This window comes from Anarhichas minor, unplaced genomic scaffold (genome assembly GCF_050575085.1).
Source record: "Anarhichas minor isolate MPS153535 unplaced genomic scaffold, ASM5057508v1 ptg000010l, whole genome shotgun sequence".
NCBI lineage: Eukaryota > Metazoa > Chordata > Actinopteri > Perciformes > Anarhichadidae > Anarhichas > Anarhichas minor.
The window spans coordinates 202,501-217,500 of NW_027466456.1; the positions used below are offsets into that span (position 1 = coordinate 202,501).

At 44.5% G+C, this 15,000-nt stretch overlaps 1 protein-coding gene across 1 annotated transcript in view; it reads left to right on the forward strand.

Moving 5' to 3' along the window:
* sh3rf1 (SH3 domain containing ring finger 1) overlaps positions 1-15,000 on the forward strand; it is a 40,467-nt gene that overhangs the window by 12,532 nt on the left and 12,935 nt on the right. Inside the window, exons 3-5 of the mRNA XM_076087305.1 lie at positions 12,324-12,599; positions 13,085-13,180; positions 13,739-14,050. Coding sequence (XP_075943420.1) covers positions 12,324-12,599; positions 13,085-13,180; positions 13,739-14,050 — 684 coding nt within the window. The remainder of the gene's footprint in view (positions 1-12,323; positions 12,600-13,084; positions 13,181-13,738; positions 14,051-15,000) is intronic.

Sequence of the window (15,000 nt, forward strand, 5' to 3'; positions counted from 1 at the left end):
TCTGCTTAATGGGATGACTGGGCTGAGGAACCACAGCAGCCCTGGGGTTCTTGTAACGCGAGTCTGTGCCAGCAGAATTGTCTTCTTGTCAAATGTCTGCAGGCGTATATGAGCGCTGCCTCTAACGGCGCCAGTCAAAGCCAAGATGGGTATAAAAAGCTGCTTATACTGTCTGTTATGCTCTCACGGTGCTACAAACTCAAACTAGTTCTGCAGAGGGAATGCTGTACTAGTGCAGCACAGTAACCACCAAGAAACCCTTTGGAAGAAGAACAAGAAACTGTTGAGGGGGACCTAAACCCCGAGGTGACATCCACACTACTACGCTTTGTGTTTTAAAACGCATAACTTTTGCTACGTTTATGCATAACGTCCACACTACTCAGAGGAGTTTAGAAACGCTACCGACACCCCGGGTAAGTTTGAGTTCTCCGAGGTTACCTCGTAGTGTGAACAGGGCCCGAACCGCATACGTTTTAAAACAACGTAGACGCCTGCGTTCTCTACTTGATTGGTTCTTAGCGGTCACAACGTGTCCTTCCCTGATGCGTCGCGCCCCTATCACATGACCCTTGATTATCGATCGACTACCGGGTTAATTCAACATGGATGACGGATTACAGGCCTTGCTGACCTTGTTGTCTTTACTAGCAGCTGTTGTGCAGTTAAATTCAGCATTTCATAATTCTACTACTGCCGACATGAGGAGGAAGCAGCTGTTATTGGAGCGATTAGCGAGCGCTATCAGCCCTACGGAGCGGACGTCTGAAGTCACGGTTTGCGTCTTTGAGGAGGACGATGGACACAAAACGGACGACTTTCCTTTTCTTATTAACGCTTACTTTGTTCTGCACAACTATTGTGAAGTTCACACAGAAACTGTAAAGAAACCAAAGCATAAATGCTCTTCAGTACAACAGGGACTTCAGCCAACAGCAGAGCTACGAGTGAAAACAGACAACAACGAAACCGTGAGGAAACAAGTGAGAGACGTGTGTTGACCACATTTAAATTGTCCAGATGTTATCAGCCATACATGGTGCGTGCCCAGTAATGGTCATGTGATGCCTGATGTCAGGCGTGGTAGGATGGACTAGATTGTTTCTGAAACGGCGCTAAAACGCTTGTCTGGACGGAGATAGTTTTGTTTTATAACATAAACTTAGTGAGTTAAGACTCTCGCTCCAAAACCGTGATGCCTCACTTTAACCTCTTGACACATAGTTCCAGTGAATTACTGGGTTAACCTAACTTTCAGGCGCCGCTAGTGAATTTCACTATTCACCCATGGACTACACTCAAACATTTCCATCCTGAACATTTCAGGGATGGACCACATGTGTGAAAAGGGTCTTCAGTTTTCAGTGGAGATGAAGGAGAGCTAGGAGCTACATGTGACATCTGAGGCCGAGTCGAGGGCGGAATGGACAAACACACTTTCTTAAGGAAGTGAAAAAGGGTCGGTGAGAGCTGTGCAGATGCAGTGTTTGTGCCTTGGCCTTTAGCCAGTACTGTGTCAATATCCTGGCTTTGTTTGTCCACTGTAGAGGCGTGCAAATACCAGCCAATGCAAGCAAATACTTCTTCAGTTGCCCGCTGTAGTCTGACATGCAACACTGGGCGATTGTAAGATACCACAGCAGTGGAGGTGGCAGGTTTTGATTTGAGATTCAGCTACCCAGTTGACCGGTTCCTTGTCTGATTTTCTCCTCGACTTGCAGCGCTCTGCGTAAATGGAAGTCAGCCTGAGCGGAGCGGAGCAGGTGGCTCACCCTGAATGACTAAGAGGAACAAAAAGGCCACAGACAGTGCACGCTTTCACCAGCACAGCAGAGAGTAATGTGAGGAAACGCTTAGTATTCAGCTCATATTGACTTGTACTCCATACACAGATACTGTGACATTTGTGAACTAATCCCTCTGTAGCTTGGATACAAGAGAGCTTCCTCTGTGCGACTCCTATCTCAGTGCTAATCCAGGTTATTAAATACCTCACAAATCAAGGTACCGCTTAGGGTGACGCCGTATGGCCTAAAACTTATATCACGGTGTAGTTTTGTAGAAAGAACGGTAACGGTATATTCATTTTTCCCTTTTTGTAAATGCTTCTAAAACAGTAGAACACTGGATCAATAAAACAGGTTATATTTTACTTACTTATTGTCAGTCATAGTTATTTGCATAAATTCAAATGAATAGGAAATAAATGTTTATTTAATTTATTTGAATACTTGCTCTGAATATAAAAGGTTGGCGTTAGTAGTTGTACTGATGTATTATAAGCTGCTTAGAGCTCGTGTTAGAAAGTTAAACGGCTCATAATTCATCTCTAATATATATTTTATGTTGCTGTGAAAACATCTCCTTCAAACTACTGGATTTATTCAAGTTTATCGCCCCAGAAAAACCTTCATTATTCAAGATTACCTGTGAACACATCACGATAGTGCCGCTGTGTGCAGACGTTTCACTAAAATGTGGCGGCAGCACACGTGTGTTTGATCAGCTGATCGATCGGTGCGTCTCTATAGGCTCTACCGGTCAGCACGGTGTCGTCAAACCGTATCCCGTTGTGCTTGCTTTACCTTTTTATACCTTTCACCCCTGGTGCCTTTGATCTTACGGTGTCATTGACGATTGAAATAATGTTTTTATACCTAAACATTCTATGGATTAGTGATGTGCTTATTGCCTCTGGAAGTGCATGAACACCTTTTCATTGTACTTGCAGGATGCAACGTTAGCTCGTCTCTGGTGAGGGACTTTTGTAACTAAACACACTCGTCTTGCCAGCGCATACATTCTGCATTTGTTAGACTGATTTTCTGATCTCTAAAACATGTTGGACTCTTGATTCTTGAATGATTTGGTATGTTTATAGTCTGATTGTCGTCAGGGCCACCGACACAACGTCCATCCGTCCACAGAACCATATCGTTTCAGGGCGGCGAGGCCGTGCTTCTTCTCCCTGACTCACTTTCTTTTCAGGCTTTTTGATCTCGCACTGTTTATCTCCCCAGTTTGCATCGAGCTTCCTTGCTCTCTCTCTCTCTCTCTCTCTGTCTGCTCTGAAATGTGAGTGGGTTCCTGTGAGAACAGTTGTTAAGCCCGGTGTATGATCTGGCACAGAGTTAAAAGAGTTCTGTTCTTTCAGTCGAAGGCTGGGTTGATCCCGGGGCCACCCAGAACCAGCCCCCCACTCATCTGAGGCCGGCTAGGTAAAAGAAACCAGCCCCGTACGCATGAGTCTGCACAAAGAGATGTGCTAGTGGTTTCATGCAGTTGCATTTTCTTACAGTAGAGCCAGCACACACACACACACACACACACACACACACACACACACACACACACACACACACACACGAGAGCTTCATGAAAACCGCATGTGTGACAGCTCTACAGTGTGTTCCCATAAATACATAAACTCTTCCTGCTGAAATGCTTTCTTTACTGATGACTAATCTCCAGCTTACTAAGTGCACTCAGCTCAGAAATGTCTTGATTGTATGTCCATGTGGTGAGTGTTTTTATAGACCCCACCACCACCACGTCTTTAGGTGGTTTGAGACAGAAATCTCAATGCAGTTCCTGCTTTTTGCACATGGCAGCCTGATGTATCCTGACTCCAAGAAGCATGGCTTTGATCATAGGCTAGCACCCAGATTACCCACGAGCCCCCAAGCTACACCCCAAGGTCAGCCACTGGCAGTAAAACTGTACATTGCTGGGGTCAGTGCCTAGTTAGCCCTGCGATTGTTTTTTTAACTGGCACCCAGCAGAGTAGACACTATTGTCTTCTTTTAGGGTGCTAAACAGCTAACCTGTTTGGTTCAGATAAAACAAAGTCGAGTCTGTTTGTCTGGTTGGTGTTAAAGTTGTCAATCGGAATGTGATGCGGACCGAACAACCCAACCACAGGATTTTAGCACGATTTCCAAAGCTCAACTACTCGGGGTGTCGTGGTATCGTTCCAGATTAATAGGTCGGAAGCTCTTCTCTATTAAAAGGTGTGTGACAAAAATCCCACGTTCGTACGTAGCGTTGCCACCAGTCATCTGTACAGCTCTTTAAATTCACTTTAAAAAGTACATCTGATTTCCCCACGTGGGTCTTGATGAAGCAGGATGACAGTTGCCAAAAACCGTCCAATCAACAAGTTACCCATCAGTCTGTATAACTTTCCTCCTTTTGGTTCGTTTCTAAAGAGTCAGTGAGACTACTAGGAACCGGACCAGAACTAAAATGCAGCAATGTATTATATTTCCCTTGTTCTGGACCCAATGAACCCAACTGTAGAGCACCGTTAGTATGTCAGTATTGGGTTAACTGAGAGACGCTTTAACCAACCCATTAGGGAGGAACAGTAGGAGAGTTTCTTGGAGGGCTTTTGAAAACGTCCTGTTCATGTGATCCAGGCTCCCATCTGGGCTCCAGACGGCTCTGAGTGTTTTCGTGCCTGTGGACTAATGTGTGGGGCCTCATTTGCTATGTAGTGAGAGAAACAAACAAGCACCGAGGGTTTGTCGGGTAAATAGGGTAAAGCCCTTGGAAAGCCTGAATGGTTTATTGCCTCTTTCCCTCCTGACAAATGCAGTCAAGTAGATAAATGATTCCCACTACGCCGGGGGCGCTTACATTTTATTGATTCGGATCTCTGCTGCTTGTTGAATCCGTGTATTGAATTCTCGTGCTGGCGTAGTGTCAGTGAAAGTTGTCAGGCAAAAAATTGTCCTTGGCTCACAATTTACCCAAATGTTAATGTCTAATTTATTTCTGACAGTAAAATCGATACCTGGCAAATTAAGTTAATTTATCACATTGATTCACAAAGCCTGTCAATCCAATAATTTCATTAATTTACGATATTTCCCGCTGTGGTTTAAATACAACCAGATGATTATTGGAAAAGCTCCCTCAGTATATAATCACAGACTGTGTCTAAGAGCCATGACGTCCGTCGCCATCTTGGTTTTTGGCCGTTGATATCTTGTTTTTGTTTTTTTTGCAACCAGCCGGGACAAAAGAAGTAACCCGAACGCTGAACGGAGACAGTTTTAGTTGACCAAAATAAACTTTCATGAAGTGAAAACATTCTGTTAAAGTTGTAAAAACAAAAACACAGACAACTCCCAGACCGGACAACGCTGTAGTAGAGAGCTGTCAATCACTGTGTAGCCCCGCCCCTAAAGCATCCCCTGCTTTATGGTCTATTAGAGACCTGTCAATCACCGTGTAGCCCCGCCCTAAAGCATCCCCTGCTTTATGGTCTGTGTGACTCTAAATGGACCATAATGTACTAAATGAACATCATGCTGTATTGAAGAAGACTTGAAACTAGAGATTGAGACCATAAACTCATGTTTACAATGTTTACTGAGGTAATAAATCAAGAGAGAAGTAGAGTCATTTTCTCATAGACTTCTATACAACCAGAGGAGTCGCCCCCTGGTGGACACTAGAGAGAATGCAGCTTTAAGACATGAAGCTTTGACTTCACTTTTCAAGTTGAACGTTAGCCGTTTGATACTTGTTCTTAGTTTAATTTAACACTAATGCATTGGCTAATTCTTGAAAATCTTGGTGAATATTGGTGAATATTCCTTAATGTTCGACAGACTTTCTCCTTTGTATTAGATATCTATTTAGTGCAAAAACTGTATTACCCGAAATGTCAAACAATTTTTGAGGTGATGGCCCATTAACTTCATTACTGCCCACGGGCCCCATCACAGCACTCTCTCCCAGAACGGGACACCAGCTGGATCCTAAAAAACATTCCCTCTCCTGAGATTCACAGCACTGTCAAGAGAGCCATAAATAGAAACGCACACAAAGAAGTGCTCCTGTGTGGAGTTTCCATAGAAACCAGAGAATGGAAGTTTTTCTTTTGTCTTAGACGGAGAAGAGACGAAGAGACGACGGCTCCAGAAGAGGAAGCTGTGTCAGGAGCTTCTGCTCGTCTGAAGCTCTGACAGCATTATTCAAATGTCAGTGAGGGGAAGTTTGGCATATCCCATTTATTATTGTCTGTGGGGGTGTACTGGGTACGCTCGGCTCTAAAGGGACACGTTCACAGAACCAGTGAACCAAGAGGAAAGCAGATGTTCAGCTCTCATTGTTTTTGCCACCTAAATACACAGATATTTCTCTGCAGGAATCAGCGCCCGTTTGTTACAAAGTGCTGCAAAAATATGCATTAAATACAGAAAATTTGTAATATTCATATCAAACATACTGTCAATACAGTAAAACAATAGATTTACCCACAACCTGACATGGAAAACACAAAAGACTACAAATAAATAGGAACATTGACAATTGTTAAATGGAACACACGTCAAAAATACAAGTACAATTTCAGCTTCTGCTCTGATTTTGTGTACGTCATCACTCACCCATGTGTGTTGTTGGTTAGTTTTGTCAATGTCAGCAGTCTCTTTTTGACTGCTGGCTTTCATAAGCTCGATACAGCTGCTCTCTGTACTTCAGCTCCTGTACTTTACTCCAAGAAACCCTCCGGTTTCTCCACAGTGTGGGGGAGGCAGTGAAAGAATCCTGCTCTACAGCGGTCATTAAAAAAAAAAAGAAAGACCGTTAGGAGATAATTTAAGCCTAATGTGGCTCTAATGGAATCAAGATGTCCCTCCAACAGTTCCTCTCTCCCATCATGTGTCATGGTGCTTGTGCCACAATGTTGGTGGCAAGATCTTCAGCTAACAGCGACGTGCTAATGTCGCCACCTGGTCTCGTGCTCCTTCTGGATGTCTGACATGTCTTGTCCCCCAGAAATGTTTGTAGAAGGGCAAACCAGACAAACCCCCCCCCCCCCCCCCCCCAAACCACACACACACACACACCGTACACACTGTTTTGGCAGTAGTAGCCCCTGCTCATTCTCCACCCCCTGCTGAGTTCCTGGAGGTGTCCATATGGGAGTGGAGTGATGTCTGGCACTTCCACAGAGGGGGTAAAGGTTTATGTCTGCTGTGCTTACACACAACCCTTGAACTGCTGACAGAGCAGAAGCTGCCCCTGACCTTGACCAATTGGCAATAGCAGGTTCATAATGTGTTGTGATTTTGTTGAGCTGGTTTTTATAGCGTGACGCTGAGCAAAATCACACCCTGAGCTACTCTGTGTCGAGGGATCGCTTTTGTTAATTGGGTTTGGTTTGATCGGTGCTAGGCTACGCTAACATTGTAGCTGCTCCATCAACGCTAAAAATAACGTCATCTAGTTGTAAATGCAGTAGTGACGTTAGTGTTCATGCCGTAGAGCGTCTGTGGTTCACACACTACATATAGTTTCTTCTGGTCTCAAGTACAAATATGAGGTTGAAACATTTCAACTTGCACGAATACTAATATTTGCGTCTTTGCATTGACTTTGCATGTAGTCACGCCGCACCCAAAAAGGTCATGGAGCGTTTGGTGTAAACGCACCGGAACAAGTCAACAGAGTGTTGAATCGGTATCAGACCTACTGTCTCTTTGTCCTTTTATAACGTCTCCTGCAAACACTGCTGTGTGAAGGCAAGCTGTCGGTGTGATTATCCCCATTTGACCTAGTCCTCCCTCCGCAGCACTACATGCATGCATTGTGTGTTTTTATGCCTGTCTGCTCACTGGTTGTTGACATTTGGCTGTGCAGTAGAGCAGAACACTTTGGGTAATTCACTTATAATCCAGTGCTGTGGAAGAGAACACTATAACGGCCAAATCCCTTTAGCACACAGGACTAATTGCATTATCTGCAGTACAAGAGTAATTGCACAGACCAGCTGATGCTCTCTGCACATCTCTCTCTCTCTCTCTCTCCCTCTCTCCCTCCGTCCGTCTCTCATTCACACACACGGGTAAGATAACTGCATTAAGCAGTCTCTCCCGCAGGTGAGAAATGTAAGTTGAGGCTCTGATGTTTGAATACTGATTCCCGATCGAGCGTCGTGCTGAACACAAACCTGAAACTGATTCTGATTCACGTTCAATAAGTGATCGTGATGCGAGGTCGAACAAACTGGCTTTTAACTGGAGCACAAAGTTACATCGAGTGACTACAGGTGACACAAGATGTTGCACCTCATTGTGTTTTGGTCATTCAAGCGACTCTTCTTCCTTTGGGCGTCTTCCAGTCTGTTTTTTTTGTTGTGATTCTGTTTCAGCTTTTGGCCGCAGGCCGCTGTGTATTTTTCTCAGCATCCTTTGCGTTCCCCACCGCAGCAGCCTAAACAAACTACCCACGTTCAAACGTTTTCGCTGCAACGCCTGATTTGTTGTGAATGCAACCTGACGTCTGCCCCATCTCAGCTGCCTTCCCTGTTGCACATTGTCAGACAGACGGATAGTTTCAGACTGTTCCCAGTAGTATTGTAACGCAGCAGAGAACCAGGTCGTTGTTTCAGTTCAAAGGTTTCTCTTTGGATAGTTGTGAAAGCAGCTGCCTCGTGGGACTCACTCAATTAACGGTCTCATTCTCTGTTTATCCAGCTGATCGTGTAATAAAATCCTCGACGCATTTATTAAATTACGATGTCGAGCAATCTGTGAAACTAAATCTCTTTTTGCTTTCTTCATTCATAGTGCTCGCTCGTGCTGCCAGTTTGAGAACGTTAGGCTGCTGAATGGTATTATTGTATTCTTTTAAATATTATTGGTAATATAGGGATGAGGAAAAAGTGAAGGAGCCGTATATCATTTTATTTTACATTTATTTTTATTGATTATAATCAGGCCATGTCGGGGGGGCCTCAAAATCGAGAATTGCAAGTCTCTTGGTTACCTGTGGTCTGAGTTGGGTGTTGCTGCTGCTGCTGCTGCAGCTCCTTTAAAGAGGTCTAAAGATACAGAAACCCAACACAGGCTGTACGCTGCTGGATAATTACTTCCATAAACTTTCACCACAGATGTTGAGAACAATTGCAGAGCTGGAGTGAGGAAGAGATCTTGCCGGCCCCGCCTCGGACCACAAAATCTGATTTCTCTTATTGTGTCTTTTGGGGGTTTTGGAGCCTGAACTCATGCAGACATGTACAGTGGGTACGGAAGTATTCAGACCCCTTTAAATGTTTCACTCTTTGTTTCATTGCAGCCATTTGCTAAAATCAAAAAAGTTCATTTTATTTCTCATTAATCTCATTAAACTCAGCACCCCATCTTGACAGAAAAAAACAGAAATGTAGAAATTTTTGCAAATTTATTGAAAAAGAAAAACTGAAATATCACATGGTCATAAGTATTCAAACCATTATCAGACCAGTATCTCAGACTATATATGATGCATTTAATGCGGTCTCTTCCTGAGTCTGTGGAGGGTTCAAAAGATGTGTGTTGCTGGCAGCTTGAGATTACTATTTATCTTATTTTAAACAGCATTCATGTTGTTGCAACTTTTCCCTCCTTCGGTGTGAATCACCGTCTCCTCTCTCTCGGTCGGGACTGGTGTTCGGTCATTCGGTCGGGACCGATGTTTGATCAGGACTGATGTTCGGTGATCCTTTTCGTGCCGGTCCACCGCAGACACAACACCACCGTCTCCATGGACGTGAAACTGGATATTAACCCCCCCCCCCCCCCCCCCAACAGCCATCCCTCATCCCCAGTTGTGCTCTGTCCTGCACACCCTCACCACCTCTTCTACAGTCCATGTCTTGATTCTCTCTCCCTCTCGCTGTGTTAATCTAGAGGGAAACATGGAAATATAAATCTTCTGACAACTCCTCCTTTATGAGGCCAGAATAGGGAGTTCAAAACCAGCTGACTGAGTTGGCAGTAACAGTGTGGGACCAAAACATATTACGAGTGAGTTAGTCCTGAGTTATCCAGTACAGAACCGCTAACTTAATAGAAGTCAGTGAGGACATCTTGTCCTCTATTTTTCAGGGATCTGTGACTAGAAAGTATTGATGCCAAACACCCGATCGCATATTTTTTACCAATAAATATCACATTTATTTTTCGCTTGGGGCTGCGTGGGGCTTTAAACTTCCCCGAACAAAGAGTTGCACATGCAAGACTTTATTTACTTCTATTTTTTTATGAGTGCAATCACTTTTCCCATGTGCAACAGTAATTGCATAACGATGTTGACTTTGGACACTGTGGTGCTACTAAAGCTTTTATTAAGTCTTGGCCTTGGTGTACAAACAAGTGCTTACAAACGTCTCCGTATTTAAGGGAACAAGCATATTTCATATTCACCGTGTAATCAGATCCTCTTGGCTTTGTGGAGCTTCAACCTGTCACCGTCATTTGCAACAAAGATGGCAGAGCTTCTACTTTCATTTGCATTTTCATCACGAAAACTCCCTGCCAGGCCTGGGTGGGCTCAAAAGCCCTGGTTTACCCCCCCACCCTGAAAGGTGGCCCAGTTCCAGTGCAGTGTGCAGGGGGCTGCAGTGCCTCCCTCCTCCCTCCTCCCTCCCCACAGACTGGACCTGCAGAGCCGGAGACCGATTGGCTCTGTGCTTCAGGCTGTGTGATTCTCTGCAGCAGAGTAATGTCACCCTGGCTCACCATCACAGCTCATTCTGTACTTTTATTCTCCTCTGAGCCTTTTAAACGGTTCATTAGCCTTTAACAAGACTGCAGAGCTGGCTCTGAAACTCTGCTTTAACCCCCCCCCCCCCCCCTCTCTCTCTCTGGATCCCTTTTCTCACCCTGGCAGTTTGAGGCCTTGGTTCTGGTTCCTGTAGTCCTTGTGTAGTCCTTCACGTTGTAAGTTCCAGAGTTGAGATCCAGTCAGTTCTTAGTGTTTGAGATTCTGATCACTGCAAAAGATGTCTTAACAGCGGGGGGATAAATGGCGGGGGGTTGGTTTGGACTGAAGCCTTCCTCATGGACACCCACCCTGAATGGAGAACATTGATGCTCCTCTATCCTGCTACCCCCCCCTCCCCTACTCGCTGTCCCTCTTTCCCCCCGGATTGTCATTCCCTGAATGGTCCTTTCAGGACTCCAGGCCGGGTAGATACAAAACCTTCCTCTGCAGGATAAAGGGAGCGAGCCCTGGGCCTTCTGAAGGCGTTACTCAGCGAGTCCCAACCAGCCAAGCTCATCACACTCAAGACTGTGAACACACAACATTTCATTGTCGGGGGAACAAACGGAACAGTTCACTGTCCCTGTGAAAAACAGACACTCTCACATTATTGTCTCCTTTTTAGTTTGCAGTGTCCAAAAACACAAATGTAGTTTCCCATAGAGCCCAGTTCCCTGACTGTGAATACTGGTTCAACATCTCTTGTGCTTTTAATTGGTGATACATTCTGTATGATTCACACGACTACGTCCGACTTTACAAAGAGAAAGCAAAGTCTTTTTCCAAAGTTGTGCTTCTTTTAGTTCAGTTTCAGTTCATTCTTAATTCTTTATCCTTTATTTTAGTATTTTTGTTTAATTATTGCATTACTTTTTGTTTTGTGAGGTTTTTTTCCCCGGAGCTGTCGTTGTCAAACCTTGATGATCCATGTTGGCAGATACAGATTGTAGATTTTAGTTTGTTTGTGTTGTTATAGCAGCTGGTCAACACGGCTCCAGACTCGTTCTTTTTAATTATATTTCTTTACCACCGCTCTGAAGTCGGTAAACCATCAAAGAATCTAACTTTCTAAATCTAACTAAACACACAGAATTCAAATTGATAGAAGATAAAAGATTGACATCTGGTCATCAGTATTTTTAATGATGTATTATAAGCTTCAGTTAAACAGCTCATAATTCACCTCTATTTCATATTCATGTGAAAACATCTGAAACATCTGGATGTATTCAAATTTATCACCAAAAATTTAATTTTGCAGATGACATGTGAACACATCATGATAAGGTTATAATGTACCTTCAGCCAGTACTCATGTTCACTGAGCAGAGCCTGAAGGCATCATAATGTAACTGAAGTGAACCTCTGTTGGTTAGCCGTTAGCGGTGCTGCTAACGTTACTAGCTCTCCTCCTGTTGGTTAGCCGTTAGCGGTGCTGCTAACGTTACTAGCTCTCCTCCTGTTGGTTAGCCGTTAGCGGTGCTGCTAACGCTACTAGCTCTCCTCCTGTTGCTTTAAACACTGATTGGTTGTTTACAATGAAACATGATCAGAGACTAGAAACACATGTTCTACTGAGTCAATACAACTTTATTTACACTGTGATGGTTAAATCCTCACATGCGTGCTGAACCGTGAGGGATCGAACCAAAAACCCATTGACTTTGAGACGAGGGAACCAGACTCTCTGGTTGTTTTTGTTATCGGATCACAGTGCGACTTCTTGTCCATTTATTCTCGTCGTCTCTCTTTTCTCAACCCTCTCTCTCTCTCTCCTCTTATAGGGCGTGCCCCAGCTCCCCTGTGCCAAGGCGCTCTACAACTACGACGGCAAGGAACCCGGAGACCTCAAGTTCGTCAAGGGCGACGTCATCATCCTGCGCCGGCAAGTGGACGAGAACTGGTACCACGGGGAGATGGGCGGCGTCCACGGCTTCTTCCCCACCAACTTCGTCCAGGTCATCAAGCCGCTGCCGCAGCCGCCGCCTCAGTGCAAAGCCCTGTACGACTTTGAGCTCAAAGACAAGGAGGCAGACAAGGACTGCCTGCCCTTCTCCAAGGTGAGACGCTCCACGCTCTGGTCTCAAAGATACCTCTCATTACAGTCTAAGCATTTCAGTTTCTCAAGTTATGCGTGTCAGAATGTGAGGGCTGTTAACTGAAATGCTTTATGTGTTCCTGTGAGTCAGACTTCTTGATGAACAGCTGTAATTAAGCTGAATGCACACACAGAGAAACGACACGGCCTTAACTACAGTAATTAAGTGGTTATATCTGTCCAGCTGTTCGGGGCACACTTTGATGTTTCAGTTGTTTTTATATGCCACATGAGCAGAAACACAGAAACGAGCTGACTAAGTAGTTCTCCACACAGAATGCCAATGCCTCAGACTCTTGGGCACGTCTCTTTTAATAAAACATGGTCCCTACCTCGTTATTTCTGTTCGCCGTTTGTTCCTCGAGGAGGAGAAACACTCTTCGTTAGCAGCGTCCTTAATTAGGTTCTTCCTCTCATGCGGCGCTCCTTTTGTGTCTTTCATTTCAGGACGATATCCTGACTGTGATCCGCAGAGTGGACGAGAACTGGGCAGAGGGAATGCTGGGAGATAAAATTGGAATTTTCCCCATCTCATATGTTGAGGTAAGAAAAGGAACAAGATTATTTAATGTCATTAATCATTAGTGGAATACGCAGTGATGGAAGGAGTATGAAGATCTTTTAATGAAGTAACGGTACTAATAATAAATACCGCAATAAAAAAAACACGTTAGAAGTTAATGCTTTCAAAGTTTTACTTCAGTAAAAGTATTTAAGTACAAGAGAATGTACTAAAGGGGAGACACTGCAGCGAACACTGACGAGGGAGATCTTTGGATAGATAATAATGAGAATAAATATGAAACAAGAAAATAATTCATAAACAGTTACTTATTGCTTTGGGTTACACTCAAACACATTGAAAGCGCTGACTGGACGGCTTCAGGACGTCTGAAGTGTAAATTGTTATTTCTCACTCTGACCCTGCCGCTCACCTTCTCCTCCGACTGGATGAAGATGGAGGTCTTCCATGACAGCTTTATTACAGAGAGTGACAGTTTTCATGATCACTCTAATACTCCATAGCTCCATCACCCCTCTGTATGTTATTTCCACCTTACTACTCTCTCTTCATCACCTCCTCCTCTTCCTCTCTCACAGTTTAACTCGGCAGCTCGGCAGCTGATAGAGTTGGACAAGCCGTCGGACTCCAGCGGAGACTCCGGCGAGGGGGGGGCCTCCTCCTCGGGGCCCCAGAGCAACGGCGCCCAGCGAGCAGGAGAGAAGAAGAACAGCAAGAAGCGACATTCCTTCACCTCGCTCACCATGTCCCACAAACCCGTGCTCGCCCCGCCCCCCCAGCGCCACTCCATGGAGATCAGCGGGCCCGTCCTCATCAGCTCCAGCAACCCCACAGCAGCTGCACGGATCGGGGAGATCAGCGGGGGGCTGTCCTGCAGCGCGCCTTCACAGGTACGATACTTCGGAGGGAGGGAGGGAGGGAGGGAGGCTGCTGCATTGTAGGTCCCTTCCTAAAAGTTTTACCCTAAAACACAAGAATACAGTTTGACAAATAAGCTCCATTCGAGATGAGATAGAACTTTGATTTATCGTTGTGCAGCAGTACAAAGTTCACCTTTTTGTTACCTATATATCTTGTCAGGGCTTCAAGTATTGCACTTGTATTCCGGACCAATCAGAGGAGCTACTGGCAGCTAGGGGCGTGGCTTAGGTGTGGCGGCTCCTGAATCATTGAAAGAAGAGCAAAAGAACGGCGCTGAAGGCTTTTATCGATGGAAGAGATGTTTACGCTCTTCTCCGGACTGGTTTCATTTGATTGACAGTTCAATCAATTCAAGTTTTTTTTATATATATATATATATATATATATATATATATATATATATAGCTCCTTTCAAACAGATATAATGCAATTCAAAGGGCTTTACAATCTATTGACAAGTGGAGAGAAGGTGAAGGTCTGATGCACACCAAATCAAGTAAGAAAATAAAAACAAAATAGAATTATTGAAACTGGACTGGACCTGTATAGCGCTTTCACACTTAATACATCAGAACGTAGACGGATGTGTAACTTTACCTCCAAATGAAGAAATGTGCAACACTTTAATGTATTATTATGGTGGCATTCTTTAATCCAACGTCCAGGATGAAATCATTCTCTTAACTGATCTAGCTGATTTGTCAATATCCTCCAGTGGTATTTAATTTACTATAAAAAGAAAAAGGGAACAACCATGAACCGTGAAGCCGAGTCCAGCGTCGGCTCCTTTTGTTTCCACGAGATGTTTGCTGCTGTTCTCAAGGCTCCACTCTCCTTCTGTCAGCAATTAGGCTGACTTCCCTTTTCCCCGTCATACTGAACGGGCTGTAGCTCCATCCAAGCGTTGGAAATCGTGGAT